This window comes from Haliaeetus albicilla, chromosome 5, assembly GCF_947461875.1.
Source record: "Haliaeetus albicilla chromosome 5, bHalAlb1.1, whole genome shotgun sequence".
Lineage (NCBI taxonomy): Eukaryota > Metazoa > Chordata > Aves > Accipitriformes > Accipitridae > Haliaeetus > Haliaeetus albicilla.
This window is the reverse complement of record NC_091487.1, coordinates 25,299,022-25,320,810: the sequence shown is the minus strand read 5'-3', so window position 1 is coordinate 25,320,810 and position 21,789 is coordinate 25,299,022. Positions and strand designations below refer to the sequence as shown.

Sequence of the window (21,789 nt, the reverse complement as noted above, 5' to 3'; positions counted from 1 at the left end):
CCGGGTGATGTAGAGGAGGAAGAATCTGCCAGCTCTCACGGTGCGGGGGGGGGGGGTAAGGGAATACCACAGGGGGCTGCCTGGGGTCCCTCCCATCCTAGGCCAGCATAAACCCTCCGGAAAGGGGTGAAGAGGAGGGGCCGGATAGCTGAGTGTTATTCTGTACAGCCATGGCCGGGAGGACTGCAGAGGGACCTTCAACTTGCATGAACTCTGGTGTCGGTAAAACAAAAAATAATGCGTAGGGCAGAAAAACCCTAAAACTGCATATGCAGTGACAGGGAACAAGCTATTACACAAGCGCTTACCCTACGGCAGTGCCAGCTCAGCGCTCATTAGTGGTCAAAAAAGCACATTGCATGTTAGGGACTGTCAGGGAAGGGGCAGAGTGGGGAGCTGCTGGAAGCCAGGAGCCTGTGTTACAGAGAAGCCCCGTGTTTCCTGCTCCTCCCGAGGCAGCTGCCTTTGCCACCGCTGCGGACAAGCCACTGGGCTGAGCATCGCCGGGCTGCCTTGGGCGCTGCCTCCATTTGCTCAGCCCCCCGGCCCCAGGCACCGCACCGCCTCCACATGTGTCCCCAGCACATGTCGTGCCCCGACTCCTCACCAGGGAGGTGGGGGTGGTTGCCCCCGGCTCATCCCGACTCTCTTCCCTTCCAGGGATTCTGCTCCTGGCTCATTTCCATCTACCAGATGAAGTAAGTGTGTGTCCTCGGCATCATGGCCATGCCCCACCGCTGCACACCCCTGGGGAGCCGGTGGCCACAGGTGGTGGCCCATCACCCAGAGCTGCTGGGACCAGCAGCAGAGGAGAGCCCTCTTAAAACATCCCCCCTCAGAGAGAGAGCAGAGAGCTCACCTCTGCGCTTCCTCCTGGCCCCTGGATCTTGTCCCAGAGAAAAGGGTTTCAACCTCTTCTGGTAGGAGCCAGCCCTGTAATGGGATGGCAGCCTGAGAGCTGCTTGTGTCCCTCATTCCCTCTGTGCCCACATCCCACGTGCCACAGGCAGGATGCTATGAGTTGGTGTGGGTTGTGTGAGGCCGGAGCAGCCAGTGTCCCCAGGGCGGGAGGTGGTGGGGCGGCACCACCAGCGCTCACCTCTGCCCGCCTCTCCCCCAGGGACGAGGAGATTCAGAGCAAGTGTGGGATCGATGCCACCACCTACCTCTCCTTCCAGCGTCACCTCCTGGTCCTGCTGATGCTGGTCTGCGTGCTCTCCGTGGCTGTCATCCTGCCTGTCAACTTCTCGGGGGACCTCCTGGGTAGGTGCTTCCCCAGTCATGGGATGGCTCAGGAGTGTGGTGCAAGCTTCCCCAGCCTCAGGGCGATCACCCTGCTACCGGTACAGAGGGCAGAAGAACCCCTCCATCAGGACCCTCCATGTGAACAGGAACACACCGTCAGCTGTGGGACAGAGGAACAAAAGAGGCAGGGAGCTTCAGGGCAGCGGGGGCTTGGTGGGCACCTGGGAGATGGAAAAGGAGGGAGCAAAGACCAGAGCCACTAACGCTTCAAACATGGACATGCACGAGGTTCCCTTAACCTCCTGCTTCTCCTCTTCCCCTGCAGGACACAATCCCACCCACTTCGGCCGGACAACCATCGCCAACATCCCGACGCAGTACGTGGCTCCCGCATCCTGGGGGGCTGTGGGTGCTGCCGCTGTGGTGGGCACTGCTGGGAGCACCTAGACATAGCGCTCAACACATGCCAGGGACAGGTCCATGTGAGGAGCACACTGCTGGTGGTAGCTCCCATGTCTGTCTGCACTACACGCGAGCACAGTGGTGGTGCCTGGCACGCTGGCACTGCTCGCTGCACCCCACTGCCGGCAGAAGTGCTCTTGGGGGTGCTGGGCGGCCTCATTTCTGTAGTATCTCAGCCACCACCCTGGATGCTGCCCCTCTTGTCCCTGGAGTGGGGGTCTGGCAGCTGGCTCAGGGAGGTCCCGCTGGGCAGTGGGGGTGGCCACGGGTGAGATACTGAGCGCCAGGCTGGTCTGCATGCCACACACCCACAGCAGCACTCACTGATCCCCTCTTCCCCTCCTCCAGGGACCGTCTGCTGTGGCTGCATAGCATCTTCGCCCTCATCTATTTCATCCTCACCATCCTCTGCATGGCTCACCACTCCGTCCACCTGGAATACCGAGAAAATGAGAAGGTGAGCAACCACTCCTCCTCCAAGCCTGCCTTGTTCAGTGCTAATGGACAACTTTGTGCTTTGTGGAAAGGATGGTCCCAGTAGGTAGGGAGAGCTTTAGAAACAGCCTGGGATGGGGCAGGCAGGGAAAGATATGGCCGGCTTTCTCCAGCTTCTGGAGAAAACCTGGCAGCCTGGAGGCATACCTCTCTCTCCTGCTGCCTTGTCTCTTGAGATTGAAGCTCTGTTGTGTCCATCTGTCTGGGAGGTGGCAGTGTCCGGCTATGCCCCAGGGGTCTGGGAGTGGGCATTGAGGAGGTCTGTGAGCAGGCATTGAGGAGGTCTGTGCTGACCAGCCTCCAGGGTGGCAGTCAGTGCCCTGACTTGCTTCTGCCTTCCCAGCGCCTGGGCGAGCAGGGTGGCAGCAAGACGTCCCACAGACCCCCTGCCTACCCACCCCACTCTGCCCCTTCTCCTCCCCCAGGTCGCCCGGACACTGATGGTTACCCACATCCCCAAAGAGATCACAGACCCTTCCCTTATCATCAAGCATTTCCAGTGAGTAGTGGTGTGCCGCAGCCTCGCTGGGCAGCTGGCAGGCAGGTGGCAGGGGCTGTCCCCGTCGCCCAGCTCCTGGTGCCACCGTGTCCCTGTGCCCACAGCGAGGCTTATCCCAGCTGCACCGTCACCAATGTCCAGTTCTGCTTTGACGTGCGCAAGCTGATGAAGCTGGATGCGGAGAGGTGAGTGTGTGCAGGTCCCCGTTGCCTCTGTGGGTGGGTGCGCTGCTCCTGCCCACTATGTCGAGGGACCCAGTCTGTCTGTCTACCGCTGCCCGAATGACCCTCGCACCTATTGGCTTCCCGGCAGGCGCAAGGCAATGAAGGGGCGGCTTTACTTCACTACCAAGGCGCAGAAAGAGGGGAAGATCATGATCAAAACCCACCCCTGTGCCCGTATCTTCTGCTGCCGCTTCTGTGGCTTTGAGCAGGTAGGAGGGCACGGGCAGGGCTGCAGGCAGCACATCCCCACCGCGGGCAAGGCAGAGCATGGCAGCTTGCCAGTGCCTCAGCCCGCCGAGTGCAGCAGAGCCCCGGCTGCTCCCGCAGGTGGACGCCGAGCAGTACTACGGGGAGCTGGAGGAGAAGCTCACGGATGAGTTCAATGCTGAGCGCAACCGCATCACACTCAAGCGGCTTGACATGGCCTTCGTCACCTTCCAGGACGAGCGGATGACGGCTGTGTGAGTGCCCTTCATGCGACGGGCACGGGGATGTCCTCCAGCCAGGCAATGGGTCTGCCTCCTCTGTGCCTCTGCCATCTGCGGAGATGGCTGCTCTGTTGGGCTGCGGGAGGGGTCTCACAAGAAGTGTGGGGGTCGTCCTGAGCCCTTGGTCTAGACCTGACCCCTGGCTCCTTCCTCCTGCAGGATTTTGAAGGACTACAGCCACATCCGCTGCCGCAAGCACCCCCAGCAGTCCTCTGTCACCACCGTGGTCAAGTCACACCACTGGGGCGTTCGCTATGCCCCTGCACCCAGTGATATCATCTGGTGAACCCTCATGGTGGGAGGGAGGGAGGAAGCAGGGCGAGCAGCCGGGGGGAACCTGTGCCCCTACCTATAGGGAGCCCATGTATCTGTAGGGAACCTGTGGCCATATCCATAGGGTGCTTTCCCAGGGTGGCAAGGGCTGACAATCCCTCCTGTGGCCGTAGCAGAAGTCAGCAGGGGTGACTAGGCTGATCACCTCATGGGTGGCTGGGCTCAGCCAGGTGAGGTTTGGGGTGATTGCCAGGCTCCTATTTCTCCAGCCTGACTCCAAAGCCTCCTGGCGGTCCAGACCCCCATGTGGCCATTCTCTGGTCCTGGGGGCTCTGCAGGTGTCAGCGCAGCAGTGCGGGGAGGGGGCGAGGGTGGGCTCAGAGCAATGGCTGCCAGGATGGTTGGTGCGGGTATGGGAGGCAGAGCTTCGGGGAGCCAGACTGGGAGGCCCCAGACACATGGCTTTTCCTCCACACCATGTCTGAGTCATGCTTTCCTCTCACAGGGAGAATTTATCGGTCCGTGGCACATCCTGGTGGGTGCGATTCATCCTCCTTAATATCTGCCTCTTCGTCCTTCTCTTCTTCCTCACCACACCAGCCATCATTGTCAACACTATGGACATGTTCAACGTGACACACCCTGTGGAGAGCCTCAAGGTAGTCCCTGTGGCCCTGTGCCAGCTTTCCCAAAGGGTCTCCATTTCCAGGCTTGTCCATGACAGGGGGAGGGCACTGGCTCTACACTAGGCCAAGAAGACAAGCCATCACTGGGATGGGTGTTGATGAAAGGCAAGGAGTGGTCATACCCCTGCTTGCCATCCATCCCCTTGTTTCCAGTGGCAGAGCCCTGGGGCACCTGTGCAAACCTGAGCTTTGGTGCTGGTGTCCATGGGGGAGGGCAGGTTGGTGTCCATGCAAGAGGAGAAGGGTGGGAAGAGCTCCAGGAGCTTTTAGGAGCTGCTAGCAGTGCATCTCCTTCCTGCTTATTGACCTGCGAGCTGTTGGGCAGATACTGGGGCTCAGAGCATGCCCGTGGTGCCTTTGGCTGGCCTCAAGCTCTTATCTCCTGAAACAAATGCCCCTTCTCAGGAAGGGGGTGCCCCAGCCCACCTGTTGCAGACACCATCTTGTGCCAGGAGGCCCGGGGAGCTGCCTCCAGCATGGCTGAGCTCCAGCGGGCTCCTGAGGGGGTGTCTGGCATCTCTCCTCCTGCAGAACCCCATCATCACCCAGTTCTTCCCCACACTGCTGCTCTGGGCCTTCTCCGTCTTCCTGCCTTTCCTTGTCTACTACTCGGCATTCTTTGAGTCGCACTGGACGAGGTAATGGGGCTGGCCCCCGAGCTACCCCAGGGCTGCGGTAGTTGGGAGGAACCTCAGTAGGACTCATGGGACCCAACCTGCAGGGAGGCAGGCAGTGCAGCAGCAGACCCCCAGAGAGCCCCGTGGGTGTTGCCCTCCATGGAAAGAGCCCCAAGCCCATGCCCAAAGGCGCCATTTCCTTGCCATAGCCCTGAATGCTTCCGGCCTGCTGACAAAGGCACGTAGAGCCGGTTTTAAGATGGGTCTGAAGAAGTTTGTGAAAGGGATGGTATGATGGTGGACTGGCAGCAGCAGTGCTCCCAGCCCTCCAAGGTGGAGGCATGGGTTCAGGGTGCTTGAAGTCTCCTAGCAGAGCAAGCTCTGCCTAGCTCCTACAACATGCTCTCTGTCTTGAGCCTCCACTGGCTTCAACCCCTGTCAACCCCTGTGCCTGGTCTGCTGAGTCCTTGCAGGAGCTTTGTCACCATCTCCCTTCCTTCTCCTGGGGAAATGGGGGCTCCTGAACCTCTTGTAGATACCCAGCTGCCTCTTGTTGGGCGTCTACACCAGAAGGGATGGTAGGAGAGTGTAGGTATGAAGGAGGTGAGAGGCTGGGAGGACAAGAGCTTTCACTACAACAGATTCCTCATGGTCACTACCCCTAGTCTGGGAGAGGCTTTGCAAGGCCCCAGGAGATGCATAGATCAAATGCACGTGACTTCGTGGGGTTGGGAGTAACTCCTTGGTGAAGAGCAAGACCCAGCCCAGCCTCTCCCCCCGCTGGCTGCTCTGCCTTGGAAAAGTGCAACGTTCTCCTCTTGCCTCCCCTCTCCGCAGGTCGAGTGAAAATCAGCTCACCATGCACAAGTGCTTCTTCTTCCTAGTGTTCATGGTCATCATTCTGCCCTCGCTGGGGCTGAGCAGGTATGGACCATGCTGCCATGCTCCTCTCCCTGCTCCCCGGCAGCTGCAGTTGCACCTTGGCCCCTTGCCTCCCACAAGCCAAAGGGCTAAAGGCCCACCACCACTGAACCATGGCTGTCTGTGGGGAGGAAGACACTCGCTCTTTAGCCATGCTGAGCTGCTCCTAGATGGTCATGGACAGAAAGCTTCCCTGCGGCAGACGGAGGGAGTGGAGCAGCTTGCCAGGCTGCCACGGCTGACCTGAGGGTGCTGGTGATGCCCTGCTTGGGGTCATCCCTTCAGCAGACCCTGAAAGGAGCAGGTCAGGGATCTGTGTAGCTCCAGCTAGGGCAATCCTGACCATCTGGGAGACGAGCACCCATGCCACAGTGGTCCCATGTGGCAGAAGGGTCTGCTCTGGTGGTGTAGGGTCCAGAGGGTCTTGCCCACCCAGGGCAGGGGGAAGCACACACCCACTGGGTGCCCCCATGTTGCTCTGCAGCTGCCCCTCTTTCTGAGCTGCTCCTCTTCTCCCCCTTCCAGCCTGGACCTTTTCTTCCGCTGGCTCTTTGACACCCACTTTCTGGACGAGGCTGATATCAAGTTCCAGTGAGTAACAGGGAGCTCCCAGACCTCCCGGGCAAGCAGGAGCACCCTACACCAGCTCCTGCCAGCTCTCCTAGCTGCCTGCCCGAGCATCCTCTCACCTTCTGCATCCCCGGGGCAGGTGTGTTTTCCTCCCGGACAACGGCGCTTTCTTCGTCAACTATGTGGTCACCTCCAGCCTGATTGGGACGGCCATGGAGCTGCTGCGCATCCCGGGCCTCCTTGTCTACACCGCCCGCCTCTGCTTTGCCAAGTCCGAGCCCGAGCGGCTCCACGTCAAGCGGGTATGTGGCCCTGGTCACCTCTGAGCCTATGTGACCCCCAGCACAGCAGGGACGTGCTCGCTGGAAACTCAGGCCGTCCCAGTCCTATGGGGAGGCTTGTGGAGACTTCTTCAGGCCTTGTGGGGGCTAATGGCGGGAGGCAGTCGTGTTGGCCAGGGTGCAAAGGCAAGTGCAGCCTTTGCAGTGGCAGAGGCAGTAATGACACTTTGGTTGTGCCCCAGAGCCAAGCCTACCAGTTCCAGTTTGGACTGGAGTATGCCTGGACCTGCTGCATCTTCTCCGTTGTCATGACATACAGCATCACCTGCCCCATCATCGTCCCCTTCGGTAAGTACAATCCCATGCCCATGGTCCCGCTGCCCCCGGCCATGCCAAGAACAGCCTATCCCAGCCACCAGCAGCAGCGTGGGAGCACAAGCTTCCCGCATGGTATGGGAGGGCACCCTTGGGCATCATCCCCTGGGCCTGCCCTGCTGTCCCTTTGACCTGGCTGTCCCTGTTGTCCTCCCACCACAAATGGCCTCTCTCCTCCCACCAGGGTTGCTCTACATGCTGCTCAAGCACATGGTTGACCGGTACAACATTTACTATGTGTACATCCCCACCAAGCTGAACCAGCGCCTCCACGTCGCCGCCATCAGCCAGGTTGTGGTGGCCCCCATTCTCTGCATGTTCTGGCTGCTCTTCTTCTCCGTCCTGCGCCTCGGTAGGGAGAGCTTGGGACTTCCCCCGCCACTGCTGAGGGTCACATCTAATGCTTGGGGGGATAAGCCACTGGTGTCACCCCCCCGAATTAGGCATGGCACAGAGGGTGGAAAGGGGGATGGGAAGGGGGAAGGTGTGATGGAGACCTGGCAGATGAGGAGGCTGTCAGCTAGTGTTTTGGGAGGGGGGTTGAAAGCTTGTAAGACCCAAAGCAGGCACCAGCCTGGGGCTCAGCTGGACATGCAGCAGGTCCTTGGAGGCTCATATGCTGCCCCAGTGTCTCTGTGCTCTAGGTCCCACCCGCCCTGTCACCCTCTTCACCTTTGTGGTCCTCCTCTCCTGCATTGTGTTCTCCTTCTTTGGCCTCTGCCTGAAGAAGCTGCAGCCGCGGAAACCCTCCAGCTACCAGGTGAGTGCAGGCAGCCGCCTGTCCCGTTCCCTTGCCCCGCTTCGTCCCCTCCTTGCCTCTCTGGGGTGCGTTTGCTGTGATGAGTCAGGTGGCGCCTGGCTGGCCCCCGGCATCGGCTGGGGACTCCCAAACAGTCGTTTCCTCCCGGCCCCCCTCTCCCCAGATGTCTGACCAGTCTGAGGGCGCCTTCAATGATGTGGAGCGGAGCAGTGTTTCCTCCACCCCCAACTCCAATGTGAGTACCCCTCCCCAGCCCTGCCGTGGCCACCCCTCCTTGCTCCCCTGGGTCCTGACCCCCCACGGCCCCCCGGGGCAGCTCTTCGTGGCCACCGTCCTGCAGGAGCCCGAGCTGAGCCTGACGCCGGCGGCCTCCCCGGCGCACCAGTCCTACGGCACCATGGGCAACCACCTGGAGCCAGCGGAGGATGGGGAGGACGGGGGGCTGCAGAGCTTCGAGACGGAGCTGGAGACAGTGGAGGGCGAGTACAGGAGCGGCCCCGTGATGGAGAGCCAGGCCCGCTACCAGTGAGCACCCCCGTCGCTGGGGCAAGGACCAGCTGTGCCGAGAGCGGAGGACGTGCCAAGGGGCAGGAAGGAGCCTTCCCAGCACTGGTGGGGGCCACCTCGCTGATGGGGCGGGGGGACGACAGGACTGATGTGAGGGGGAGACCCCATTGCATGGGAGGTGGTGGGAGGCTCTGCTGGTCCCTCCTGCTGCCTGGACCGGCTCAGCCTCCCCCCTGTTCCCACATCCCCACCTGCCTCTTCCAGCCCATCATGGGGAAGAAGGGATGCAGCGGTGTGGGGAGAGGGTCTCTCTGAGAGGCCATGCTTTTGGGGGCAGGAGGGAGGCCCTGGCCCCTCCGTGAGGGGGAAGCAGCCCAGACAGCTCAGACGAATGTGCCCGCCACCACGCTGTCCCACGGGTCCTCAGTGGCAGGGGACGGCCACCCCTAACCCTCGCTTCCCACCCCTGCTCGCAGCGGCCGTCCCGCTGCCTCCCCTGGTGCCGGCTGTGCAGGTTCTGCCCACCCCCGCTGCCTCCCCCAAGGCTTTGCCGGTTAAAGCGGGGACTGCTGAGACCTGTGTGCTTCGGTGGGAGGTGAGTGCTCAGGGCTGCTCCCACGTCTGCCTGAGCACCAGCAGCCCTGCCCTGAGGCAGGCATCAAAACGCAAGCCCAGCCCTTCCCCACCCTCCCACCCCATCCCTCCGCTGCCACTGCACCATGCCTGCACCCTTGGGTCCACGGGGAGGAGCGCGAGATCAAGGGATGAGTGTGTTTAATGGCTGTGAGGGCAGCTCCACGTCATCCCGCCTTGCCCAGCAGTATCACCCTCATGCTCTCCCTGGGGCTGGCCATGGGACCCTGCATGGCTCCATCCTTTTGCAACAAAAACGGGGAGGGCAGTGCTGGCAGGACCCCGGCCTCCAGGTCCTGGTCCACCGCATCCTGCCCTCACCCACAAGTCGCAGCCATGGGATGCTCCCCCAGCAGCCGCACCACCTCCCAAGTGTGAGTCCTGCTGTGATCAGTATAAATGCGCCGGCTCCTGCCTGGGCAGCATCCTGGGGTTGTCCAGCTCATCCGCAGCAGCTGTGGAGGCCCCTGGAGATGAGTGCAGATCCTCGCCCTACTTGGCCCCTCTCCCACCAGGCTAGCCCACCTGGGTATGCTGACTCCTTGCTTGGCCCCGCTTTGGCCTCGGGGTTGATTTTCCTCTAATTTTCCTGCTCCTGATTTTCCTGCTGGCTTCAGAGCAATTCTAGCCGCCATCCCAGGGCCATCCAGGGAGGGAAGGGACGACGACGCAGCTCTGCTGGCACTAAGGCTGCCAGCGTGGGGAGCGCTGCTGTGTGAAGGCAGATGCTTGGCCATGGCACCACTCAGCATTACTGGTGCTGCATGGTTGTTCCAGTCTGGGGCAGGGGGATTAAAAGGCAGCCCAGCAGCGAGCTGTGGGTCTCTGTTGGACTCAAGTGGGCCCTGGGACATCCCTGTGGGGCTTGGTGGGTCATGGCTCAGCCACCTGGCAGTGCTGTGGTCCCCATCCCATGTTCCTGCATGCTGGGATGATGGCTGTGGCACACTAGCTGCCAAGTGGTTGCCTCGGGGGACCCTTGAGCTCAGCTGCTTCCTCCCAACCCCCAAAAGCACCCTGGGGGGCTCACGGCTCCCTGCCCAGATGCCCGCGGGGCTACCCACAGTTCAGCCGCTGCCCTCACTGCCTGCTCCAGGGGCAGCCCCGGCTGGAGCCAGGGGGATGCTGGTGGCCTCTCTCCAGGTGGAAGCAAGTGCCTGCGAGCAGCACCACGTCCTCGGGAGCTCGGGCTGCTGGTCCGATTGCCCTTGGCTGCCCCGCTGTAGGAATGTGCCAGAGGTCTGTACCTTCTCGTGATTTATTGCTATGACCGTGCCTTGAATAAAATTACTTCACCCAGCCGCTGCCTAGTGTTGTCACCCTCGTGCGTCCTGCCCGGTGCCAGGAGAGGGGGGACCCTCGCCACTGGAGCCTGTGAAAATACTCCAGCCCCTTTCCCCACCTGCAGGCTGCTTTTGACCCTTCTTGGGGATATCCTGCAGAAACTTCAGTGGCGAGGAGACCATTTGGCTACCTACCCACCTCCAGGCACCTTGCCACCCACCACGTTCCCCACAAAAGCAAACCTAAGTGAGTGGGCAGATGCAGCAACGGTGCGAGAGCAGGGGCGTGCTCTGTTGTGTCCCTTTGGAAAGGCTGGCTCAGCCTTTGGCACTGTCCCCAACATCGGGGAAGGGGTGCAGCCCTGGGACAGGCATGTGCCTCCCCTGCCCATCCTCTGCCAGTGCTCGCCCCACAGGCTCAGCTGGCTCAGGACACCACCAAAAAGGGGCACACACTGCCTGGCGGGAGCAGGATGGTGGCCTGGAGCTCCTCCGGGACCACAGCAAGGAGCGGAGGGACCTATCCCATCTGGGGATGGAGCAGATGTTCCCAAAGCTGAACTGCCCACCAGCAAGTCCCAGGGAAGGGGGTGAACACCATTTTGGGAGCCTTTCTCTAGGTTTTGAGCAGACAGTGCTCTTTTGCTCCCCTCCTCCCTCCCAAAACACAGTCTTTATACCCAAATTCCTACTTGACTGAGCTGTGTCTGGTTTCAACAGGTCCCTCTGGCCAGCCCCTCCACGGCTCCCAGGGAGCAAACCCTGCCTGGCCAGCCTGGCTTATGGCACAGGGAGGACTTCCCCTTGGGTGAAAAACTGGAAAATTTAAAAACCCACTCCCCTCACCACACACCCGCACAGAGCCCCCCCACGATTTGTAATCAGTGGGAAACGGGCTAAACACAGGGCCTTGCTGGTGCCAGTTTGCTGAGGCAGGAGCCCTGGCTGTGAGCAAGGGCTGTAATTGCCCTCCCCAGCTGGCGGCTCTCCTGGTCCTTGCAGGGGAAGCTCATTACAGCCTAACAAGCTTGTGTAAGCCTCATCATGCTGTCCCTCCACCACTCCAGCCATCAGAAACCCGCCCTCCTGATTACAGCCTGCGCATACAAAAGTCCCTCACAGTCGGGGCCAAGCAATTGCATGGCGTCTCCCACTGCGTGGGCTGGTGGTGGGCAGTGCTGGGAGCATCCCCGCCGGGCAGCAGCCAAGGCAAAGGGGCGGTTTGTGGGAGCCGTGGCAAACCTCTGCGCTGGTGCAGGGGGTCGAAGATGGGGGTGCTGCTGGGGGGTGCCGTGCTGGCCCTTCCCTGCAGCGCTGCAGTTGGGCTCGACTGCCAGCCCTGAGGCTGGCAGCTGTGCTCCAGGCCAGGAAGAGCTGGAAAATTTATTTTAGCAATGAACCACAAGGAGGATTTATTTGCGTCAGATGTCTGCTGCTCGCCTTGCCCTTCGCAGCCCGTTGCACCTTGCCCTACAGAACATGCCCCATCCTAAACATTGCCCAAGGCAGAGCAGCACGGCTTTCCCGGGATGCTCACCATGCTCTCCTGTGGCAGGGCTGGGATTTCCAGCCCTCAGGTGATGCTATTACAGACCCTGAGCTGGCTTGCCTGCTCTAGGGACCATCTTTCTTCAGTGCGAAGTGCCCAACACTCCCAGGGCTGGAAACCCACTGTGTCACAGCTAGAATCTGCCCCGAGAAGTAGGAGACAGGACCTCCTGCATCCCCACCAGCTGCTCCCTGGGGCAGGGCTGCTGGCAGGGTGGATGCTGCATGGAGCTGGGCAGGACTTTGCTGCGAGGCCATGCCGGGCTGCTGCGGGCAACCAGCAGCGGGTGACCAGCAGCAGGTGAGCCTATGCTATCTCAAAGAACAAAAGTAACAACTGAACAACAGAAACGGGATTTTTAGGCTGATTGCTTAAAATGCTAATTCTATTAGAGATCGTTAAATTTGGAAGGTAACGAGCAATCAGCAGCAGGACACCTTTGCTAGCCCCTCCGCTGCTCGCCCGTTCAATTACAGTGCACAAAAGCTCCCAACAGACATTGGTGCTGCATGCCCTCTCATGTCAGTCGAGCTGGACTACACAAGCACTCCCAATGACCAATATCTCCACAGCTAGGGCCAACAAGAAACCAGTAACCCCCTCTCTGTCAACCTTTTTTTTTTTGTTTGTTTGCTTGGGCCTTTTATATTAAAATAAACATAAGGCAACAAAAAGGGCCAAGACTCACTGTTGCTCTTTATTAAACAGTACAGCTGGGTATAAGAGGCACACAGGCTAGTTCAGTTCTCTTGGGAGTTACACGAAACATGGTACAGAAGAGAAGTCAAGGAGCTGGGAAAGCTAGAGGGAGCAGGGATGGTTTGGGGCAGTAACACCCACACCACACCCATCACATAGCTGCCTACTTGTCACACACAGCCAGAAGGTCCCCCCTGTGATGCTGATGGCCCAGAACAGGGTTGCAAATAGGACGTCCCCATTCCCAAATCCTCCTACCCATCCCATGCCGTAACAGCTAGCCCCTCCTCCCAGCCCCGGCTCCTCCATCCCTCACTGCCTGGCACGAGAATGGGGAGGACCTCACCTGACCCAGCTGATGGAGAGACCCATGGGCCAGGATGCACAACACCACACTGTAGGACTGCAGGAGCAGAGCCTGGTGCCACAGGGAGGACAGCGAGCATCCTACATGGGGATGTTCACTGCCTGTTCCACAATACCTGTCAGCTCCCCTCCCAGACACTGCTGGAGGTTTCTTGCTTGCTGGAAGCCCATGACCACCAGAAGGCCTGGTGGCAGGGAAGCAGACCCCCATCTCACAGGGCACCTCATCATCCCCTCCGTGGCATGGGGCTGGGAGACCTCAGCTGCAGCTGCGAGGAGAGGGCAGCCCTCTCCTGCCCCAGAGTGGAGGACGTCTGAGTATAGGAGGAATGTGTCTCCAGAACAGGACCATCTCGGCCCTCAATGCTGGGGTCCTCCTGCCCTGAAGAAGCAGCAAAAAAGGGCATTGCCTGTAACTGAATACTTGCTCCATGTCCTTGCCCTGGGGCTAGTGATGGCTGGAAACACGGTTCTGCCTGTCCCACAGCAACTTCCCCACAAAGATGAACTCTTCTTCAAAGTGCTCAAGCTCAGCTCCCCCCAGAGCCCTCAGGTGCTGCCTCTCAGCCATTTCCTGGGATTTCTTCCAGCAGATGCTGTCTTCTCACTCCTGTCCTGACACAGCACTGCTGCACATACCTAAGTGGGTGCCTCACTCTGCTCCAAAGCAGCTGTGTCTCAAGTATGGCTGGGAGGGATTACTAAAGGGTGAGGAGCTCTGCAGATGGGCACTCTGTGCAGCTGGAAAGCGCTCCAGGTCCTGACAGCATCAGCAGAGATATTCCAGCTCTGCTTCCTCTGGCCAAGAGCCAGAATGATTTCTGGAAACTGTTGCCATGACATGATTGCAACCTTCATTTTTATTTTAAGACTTCTTTTCCTTGTATTTACTTTATTCTCCTTAACACAAAGCAGTAAAGAGCCACCACTGCTGCTGCATTTCAGCTGGCTCTGAGGTTAAACCAACCAGCCCAACCAACACAAGATTTTCAGCTGGCAGCCCACACCTGCTAAAAGCAGCCTCACCTCGGGATTAACGTGACCCTGCTGCCTGAAGCATCCCTAGGAAACACACTGAGTTGTGGCCCACCTGACACGAGGAAAAGCCGTGGATCCCATCCAGGGGAGAGGCAAGGCAGAAGAGAGCACCAGGATTAACCGTCCGGTAGCGACGTGTTGGTGAAGTGAGAGGGGGAAAATCTCCCTACAAGGTTTGGGGAGGACGGCCACACAGCACAGCTCCCACCTCTGCTGCCCCTGCCCCTGGAGGGAGCCAAACCTGCCATTGCCACAGCTGAACCAGGCACAGCAGTGCAGGAGTGAGCAGTGCCAGACCTGGCAGGTCTTGAGCATGGCAAACAGGATCTTGGGCAAATAAGCCCAAGAGGCCTACGCTAGCTGTGATCTAACTAGGGTGGGTAGCAAGAGGAGGGAGGACAAACCAGCTAAAAACCAGAGTAGGTACATGGGTGTTGGTGCTCCGGGTAGCCCGAAGGAACTTGGCAGGGCAGTGTACCTGTGGTGTGGCACTCCTAGGCTTCGCTGCAGAGACGTACCCTGCCAGCCCTTAGCAAAGGCAGAGACGTGGTCATGTCGAAGCAAGGCAGAATCACTGGGAGAGCTCCAAAGCACACATGACTGAAGGAAACAGCGATGGGCTGGCGCACAGAGAAAGACAGAGGTGGAGAGAGGCAGAGAGCATGGCGTGAGTGCTCCTTCTGCCCAGGACTGCTGCGTGGTCAGGGACGGGGTTGGCTGGCAGGATCTAGTCCCCTTCTGGGAGGGTCTCCCAGCCACGTTGCATGGCTTTCACCACAGCACTGTAGAGTTTGCTCCAAGCCTCCCGCACGTCTGGGCTGAAGGCAGCGCCAAGGCATTTCTCCAGCATGTACAGCAAGGACTCGCCGACAGTCTGCAAACCAAACAGGGAGGTGTCAAGCTCAGCACCAAGTGATGACACACAGCCCCATCTCTTGCTTCACTGCCTTTTTGGACTTCTCCCATTGCAGGGCAGCTGCTCCTCATCCACCAACGGGGCCAGGCCACCCCATCCCTGGCTGCTCAGAGGGGGCCCAGAACCAGCCCATGCTTTTCCCTGCCCTATGCTGGCCCTTACCCCACACCCTGGGTGAGTAGGGAGCACAGGCAGGGAGCAAGGGCTGACATCACGCATGTAACGCCAGGGGAAAGGTACACGTCCATCTTCTGTGGCTCTCAGATGCGAGTAGCCAGCCCCATCCCCTGACATAGCAGCAGATCAGCAGAGCTGAGCAATGCCCTGATGCCAGGAGAGTGGGCCAGACCCCAGACTGGATGCTGAGGGCCTGCCTCGCCACCTCTCAGGTCTCTCCACAGGGCACTGCTGCTCATGGAGCTGCGAGCAACCCCATCCAGGAGCACCCACACACTGAGCACAGGGCTGGTGGGGATCACTACCCCAAGCAAAGGGGACCCTCCTCCCTCTGAAGAGGACCAAAGCTAGCAGTATCAGGAGGGAGCCATGCTTTGGTTAGAAATCTTTCCTTCAACCTGCCTTTCTCTGCTGCGTAATCCAGCATTTCTCTCCATGCCTGATGGGAGGAGAGGAGTAAGCAAGGATTTAATATGGAGGATACTCCTGTCCTGCTGCCATGGAGGAAGCAGAGGCTGAGGTGCAGCAACCCCAACCCAGTGCAGATACAGAGAGAGGTGAATGCTCCCTTTCCCAGGTGCAGTGAGATTTGGCTGGATAATTTGATGCAGAGAACCAGGACCCAGGACAAAGTCTGAGCCCGCAGCCCTGTGTCGCAGGAGAGACTGCAGTGCCCCAAACCATGGTGCTCCTCAAAAGGGGGAAATGCCTTGGTCCCCTCTGTCCTTTCTCCCTGGGCTTATGGGCGGAGGGCAGAAAATGAGGAGAGCTCAAGGGTTTCCCTGATTGAGCCAATGTCACTATGCAGGTATCTGCAACTCAGGGGCTGCCCTGAGCCACCAGCTTTCTCTCCAGCCAGCTGAACCCAGCAGGTGGGCGCAGAGGGATGGGGTCAGCTGAGGGCTGCAGGCACAGCTGCACAAACACAGCCACAGTGGGACAAGAGAGGACGCCTCACCGAGAAAGACTCCACCTTCACCCCAACTGCCTGGTGCTTCTTGCCAAGGTTGCAGAGATACTCTTCCAGGCAGGACAAGTTCTCCAGGTGGCTCACAGCAGCATCGATCACCAGCATCACCTGCAGGAGCACAGAGGCAGAATGGCATTAGCAGCAAGGCTCTGCTGCCCTCCCAGAGGAACAAAGAGTCTGACCCCTGCACTTCACCCTTCTCAGCCTGACCACCTCCCAGCCCAGCAGATGCCCTCTGAGCTTTCCTTCACTCTGCTGTGATCCATGTGTCACATCAGTGAGGTATGCTGGCAGCAGCATACACCACATCTTTCTATGGGACACTGCCAGAAGTGCCAGAGCAAGCAGCACTGCTGACCTCCCTGTCCCAGAGGCAGTAAACTGCTCAACCCTATAGCAGAGCAGTGATGGGGTAAGCTCTAACACTGATGCAGTCATTACAGCTCTTAGGACCCCAGGACAACTGCAGGCAAGCCCTGGAAGTTGCCAGGACTAGAGTTTCCGACTAGAAGTTGCCAAGAAGGTGCAATTGTGAATAAGGCAACTCCAATTCTAAGATCAGCCAAGGAGGAGATGGGGTGGATAGTACAGCCAAGAGACCTGGTTTGGTAAAGCACATACCACTGTGGTCTCCCAGGAGCACGAAGAGTCAAATGGAAACAGGAGAGAGAAGGGTTAAAGAGGGATGAAGGGAACAGACACACCAAATTAGAAGAGATTAAAACCAGGGCATGGTTAGCTTGGCAAAGCCAAGAGGTGATAGAATTGCGCTCTATAATTTCAACAGGAAAATTATCTCCAACAAGAGCAAAGAGCTATTTCAGCTCAGGGCAATAATAGCAGAAGTAAAAATGGACTTAACTTTGCCAATCAACAGAGGCTGGAAAATAACAAAAAAGCTTGCAGCTATCAGAGGAGCACAGTCCTGAAACAGCCTCTTAAGAGGAATAAAGACAGGCAAGTGAGGTACCAAACTGGTTTAAAGATGGAGCCAGACAGTTTATGAAGGCATCTGCAAGCCAAGGCTGTGCTCTACCCCGGTGTGGCCGCTATTTAGGGCTCAGCAAAGGGTCTTTGCTGCACTGGGTATAGTTCTGTCCATGCATGAGCTCCTCCAGGTGACATCAGCATTGCTCCTCTCCCTGTTTTGGGGGGAGGCAAATGGGTATCACAGCACTCCCCCAGAGGTTATCCACGAGATGCTGTGGGCCTTTGGGCTCTACAACCCCACCAAAAGCCTCTCCACAGCAGTGAGTCCATGGAGCCTGGCCCACTGCCCAGCTCTGTGCCACCTCTCAGTCAGCATGTGGCCAAGCAAAGGGCTTCAGTCCTTGTCTGGACAGAAGCGAGCTCACTGAAGCACTTCCGCAGTAGAAGAAGGGGGCTTCCAACCTTCGCAAGAGGCGATCCACTCCCAGATGAGGGCATGGAAATCAGGATGGTGCTTCTTACCCACCGCAACCCGCATCCTCATCCCTTCCCCAATGTTGTAAGGCACTTTGCCCTGGCAATAGCACCTTCTGCTAGCATGAGTAAACCCCCTGCAGTTACCATCGCAGGAGGAGACTTCCCATGTGTTCCCCAGTCAGGCACCCCACAGTCCCAAGCCATCGCCTAAGGGCTTCCACCTCCACTGGGGGCGGGGGGGGGCTGCACTTCGGCCATGCCACAGCCCCTCTCTCACCTTCCTGATGTGATCCAGGAACTCGGGGGTGGAGAGGCACTCCTGAGGGCTGGCAAACTGCTTGCAGTTGTACTGGAAAAGGGGCAATAGGTCAGGGTCCAAGTCAAACAACCTGCAACAGCAAGAGAGAAACCCCCATCTTCTCACTAACTCAGCTTTATTTAGGGTCTTGCTCACCCCAGGAACAACCTCATCAGTAGCACACCCGCAGGCCTCCCTCTGCCTCCCTTCCTACCTACTGATCCCTCCCCACCTGTAAAGGACCCAGAGGTTCTGAAAAGTCTTAGTTTGGGGCAATCCAGGTTACCTATATTCCAAAAAGTCTCTATTTCCCTAGCCCACAGCCCCAGCTCTCAGACACGTGTTTATGGCACCTGAGGACCAGTCCCAGCTCGCCAGAGTTCCTCCCAGCCTGGCCTTTCTTCCCAAAGTCTTGGCTGTTGTCTCAACTCTTCCCATTCCCGCTTCACGATCCCCTTGAGCCCCAAAGCTCCCAAATCCAGGGAAAGCCTGCAAGCTCCAGCAGCCGGCTTTCCTACTGGAGCAAGGGGGGCACGTACAAACTCAGCTAATGCCCCACTCTCCCACACCATCACCAGCTCCCATTTCCCCCCCCCCATCCTCCCTGCCAGTGTATGCCAGGCACATACGCAGCCACCCAGGCAGATCTAACAGGCTGATGCTGTCCACGGAGGCCAAAGGGAATTCAGGCAAGACCGCCTCTCTTCCCCTCATCCTGCACATTAAACTACCGCATCTCTCTCCCCTCCGCTAAAACTCCCAAACATTCCCGCTGCTGCTCGCAGCCCTGCTCTGCGAGGGTTGGCTCCTGCCCTGCTCCCGAAGCCGACCGTCAACTCTCCAACCGTCCTTTTTAAATGACTTTTCACAGATCTTCCCCTTCTTCTCTTCCCATAATCGAGACATTAATCTGTCCAGGAGAGGCAAGGAGCTGGGTTTCAGCCGCCGCCCGCGGCACACGTTTGCTCTGCCCTCCGACCGAACGCCTGCCCAGCGGCCGGGTCTTCGCCTGGGGCTGCGGAGCGCCCCGTCGGGGGCAGCGAGGAGCTCCCTGCGATGCGCTCCCCAGAGCGGGGCGGGCGCGCAGCTCTTCAGACAGCAGAAGTAACGCTGACGAGACGGCGGATCGGCGGGCAGGAACGCACAAGACCTGCCCGCTGCCTCTCTCCCTCACCCTCCGTCTCCCCGCAACAAAGTTCTCGCTCCCGGCGGCTGGGAAAGGCCTTCCCCCCGCCGCTGCCCCACGGCGGCCGCGGCTTCGCGGTGGAGGGGCTTTAGCCCCGCGCCGCTCCCGCCGACCGCCAGCCCCGGGGAGGGCAGAGAGGGCGGGGAACCGCCAAGCGAAGGCAAGCGCTTCCCTCCCGAGAAGCGGACCCCGTCCTTCCCCGGCTCCGTCCGGGCGGGCGGCGGGGCTGGCCCGCCGGCGGCCGCATCCCCTCCCTACCGCCCCGCTCACCTGCTGAAAAGGACGAGGCCGTGCTGTACGGGGCTGCCGCTCACCCGCTGCCAGCTCTCCCGGATCAGCGCTCGCTGCCTGCCAGACAGCGGCATCCCGCTGTCCATGGCGGAGGGGGCCGCCGAGCGGCAGCTGCCCGCCCCTCGCTCCGCCGGGGGGGGGTCCCCACCCGCGCCCGCCCGCCCGCCCCTCGCTCCGCCGGGGGGGCGCCGCCGCCGGGCGGCGGAGCGAGGGGCGGGCGGGCGGGCGCTGCCGCGCTCACCTGGGGGGGGTCCCCACCCGCGCTCCGCCCCCGTCCTGCCGGCCCCTCTGCGCCGCCCGGCGCTTCCCCGACCGCCGGACGGGGAAGGGAGGGCTCGCTTTGTATTTCCCCAACTAACCCCGCCGCAGGGTTCGCGGCCGCAGGGCGGAGCGGAAAGTTCAGCCCGTTCCCGGTTGACATTTTCCGATCGGCCCCGCTTTGCACGTGAAGCAGCACGGCGGAGCAGCGCTGGCGAGGGGACCACCGGGACCGGCCGTCTTGGCTCGCCGTTCGGCACAGCTCCCGCCGAGAGTAACTTCGGCGCGGCGGGCCTCGGCGCTGCTCCAGCACTACGGCGTCCTCCTGCTCTTGGCCGCTTCCGCTGAGACTCAGGACACCCCGCAGCCGCCTGCTGTCTCCACAGGCAGGTGCAGTCTAGCCCCTGCAAGATACACGTCTCATTTAGGGCTAAGCCAGCTGAACCGGGCGAGGTTGTTAACAACGGGTCAGAAGGCGTGTCATCTCTGTCAAACGTGTTCGGGACACCCAGCTTCTCTTTCTTGTTCAGACAAAGGGAAACGCTGCTTTTAATTTGGTCCCGGGATTTAGGCAGCACAGAGGAAACAAAGGCAGAAGGGGCAAGCGAGGTCTCAAGCAGCACAACAGAAGCCAGGAAAGCCAGAGCAGTCTTGCAAGTTCAGGTTTTCAGAAGGACGCGAGCAACACAAAAGCACAAATATTACTGAAACCGTCACAGTCTGCTCTGAAATAACAATTGTGCCGATCTCATTATAAGTTCTGGTTCTATACATCAGACTTAGTTCTTGTAATCAGGAGAGAAGGCAGCAGCCTCTGACCCAACCCAGGAGCACATTGACTCGGTGTAGGCAGAAAGGAGGCTCTTCTCATTGCAGTACTGAAAATAATTCCTGGGAGGAGACAAGTTCAAAGGCACAACGCTACATCCTCAGCCCCAGCCCCAGCCCCAGCTTGTCTCCCAGGGGCCTTTCTCCTAAAGAGCCGGAGTGACAGCACTGACTGCAGTGACAGCAGGAAGCCACCGGAGACGTCTCTGCAAGTGCCAGAATAAATTACCTGTTTTCTCAGGCTTTTGAGACCTCGCATTCTCAGCACAGACCAGACAAGATGCTGTATAGGAAAAGCTCCATATATATTGGAGGAAGCTGGAGAGCCCTGTCCTAAAGCTGGGCTCTTGAAGAGTCCAACAAACTCACCAAGAAAGTGAACTGTCAGGTAGGACTAAGGAGTCCCACAAATACTTACAGACCTGTGGCTACTGAGCCAGAAAACAAATGATGTTCCAGGTATACTGCGTATTGAATGCCATTGCTAGAAAAGACTTAATGTCAAATGTCCCAGGTCCTGGAAAGATGCAAATGCCTTCTGTTAAATCATGGCTCCTGTTAAAAATACAGCATTTTAGCTTTCATGATAACTAAGAAAAGCCCCAAAAGCATATGATCTCTACACACTTATATTCTTAGAGAACTGGGGATAAATAAAAAGCATTCAATAACAAAGAAAAGTCATGAGCTGCAGGGCCATCTCGAGGGTCAGAGCATGCAACCTGCCAGCCTGCAGCGCTTCCTGCTGTTGGCCACCATCTTTTTGTCCACAACAAGCTCCCACTAAAAACAGCGGCTTAGCTGTGTGTTTGCAAAGGAAACATTCACACTGGGGACTGATGATAAATCAGTGCGATGATAACTGCTGAAGCTGCAAGGAGCCTGAAAGAGCAGCCAGGAGAGCAGCGGCAAATACCGGGTTAATCTGAGCAGGGCGGCTAACAAGCCCAGTAGTGCCAATGCAAACATTAACCTTCAGCTATCTTGCAGCTGATCGAGCGCACCGGTGAAGAGCATGAAGTGTCATCCTATATGTATCTGCACAAGCTACTCTGACATTTCAGCCAGTTGTCACAACCACACAGACATGGAGCTTCACCAGAGCCTGGCTGGGCAGTTCAGCCTGACCCTGCTAACAAGAAGGGGGAGCAGAACAGGCGGGCAGCACTGTGCTGCCAGGGTGCTGGAAAGGAGAGCGGAGAGTCCTCCTTAGACCACAGGATACCAAGGAGCAGAGCTGAAGCACATATGTGCAGTCAGAGCAGCGACCGAGGCTGAATATTTGCCTAGCAACATTTTGAATATATTCAGAGCTGCCTGATAGAGGAGGAAGAGAAGCACCACAAAAGCAAGCTGTTGTAGTTAAGAGCAATCAGCTCCTAAAGCTTAGCTGGGATGTGGGACACCTTTCCTCAGGTCCGTGCAGGCACCATACCAGCTATCATGTCCCAGGGCAACAACAAAATGCAGGTTCAGCCATTGCTCCC

General features: G+C 58.9%; 2 protein-coding genes across 6 annotated transcripts in view; one reads left to right on the top strand and one right to left on the bottom strand.

Moving 5' to 3' along the window:
• Positions 1–10,335, top strand: part of TMEM63C (transmembrane protein 63C) — a 35,313-nt gene extending 24,978 nt beyond the window's left edge. For all 4 annotated transcript variants that reach the window (XM_069783789.1, XM_069783788.1, XM_069783790.1 and 1 more), the window contains exons 6-24: positions 661–698; positions 1,121–1,263; positions 1,571–1,622; positions 2,056–2,164; positions 2,628–2,701; positions 2,806–2,886; positions 3,014–3,134; positions 3,253–3,386; positions 3,573–3,695; positions 4,192–4,345; positions 4,904–5,010; positions 5,827–5,913; positions 6,436–6,501; positions 6,620–6,782; positions 7,004–7,109; positions 7,321–7,488; positions 7,781–7,896; positions 8,060–8,131; positions 8,213–10,335. In XM_069783789.1, the coding sequence (XP_069639890.1) occupies positions 661–698; positions 1,121–1,263; positions 1,571–1,622; positions 2,056–2,164; positions 2,628–2,701; positions 2,806–2,886; positions 3,014–3,134; positions 3,253–3,386; positions 3,573–3,695; positions 4,192–4,345; positions 4,904–5,010; positions 5,827–5,913; positions 6,436–6,501; positions 6,620–6,782; positions 7,004–7,109; positions 7,321–7,488; positions 7,781–7,896; positions 8,060–8,131; positions 8,213–8,425 (2,127 nt within the window). In that variant the 3' untranslated portion in view covers positions 8,426–10,335. The remainder of the gene's footprint in view (positions 1–660; positions 699–1,120; positions 1,264–1,570; positions 1,623–2,055; positions 2,165–2,627; positions 2,702–2,805; positions 2,887–3,013; positions 3,135–3,252; positions 3,387–3,572; positions 3,696–4,191; positions 4,346–4,903; positions 5,011–5,826; positions 5,914–6,435; positions 6,502–6,619; positions 6,783–7,003; positions 7,110–7,320; positions 7,489–7,780; positions 7,897–8,059; positions 8,132–8,212) is intronic.
• Positions 10,336–12,546: 2,211 nt separating this feature from the next.
• On the bottom strand, positions 12,547–21,512 carry NGB (neuroglobin). Of its 2 annotated transcripts, none has more exons than XM_069783787.1 (4): positions 19,576–21,512; positions 17,719–17,830; positions 16,023–16,142; positions 12,547–14,845 (listed from the first exon to the last, which is right to left on the bottom strand). In XM_069783787.1, exons 1-4 carry the CDS (start codon positions 19,635–19,637, stop codon positions 14,699–14,701), a joined length of 441 nt encoding a protein of 146 aa, XP_069639888.1. In that variant the 5' UTR covers positions 19,638–21,512; the 3' UTR covers positions 12,547–14,698. The 2 variants fall into 2 exon arrangements, with proteins under 2 accessions (XP_069639888.1, XP_069639887.1); XM_069783786.1 differs by lacking the exon at positions 19,576–21,512 and adding an exon at positions 19,196–19,349.
• Between the last annotated feature and the right edge of the window lie 277 nt (positions 21,513–21,789).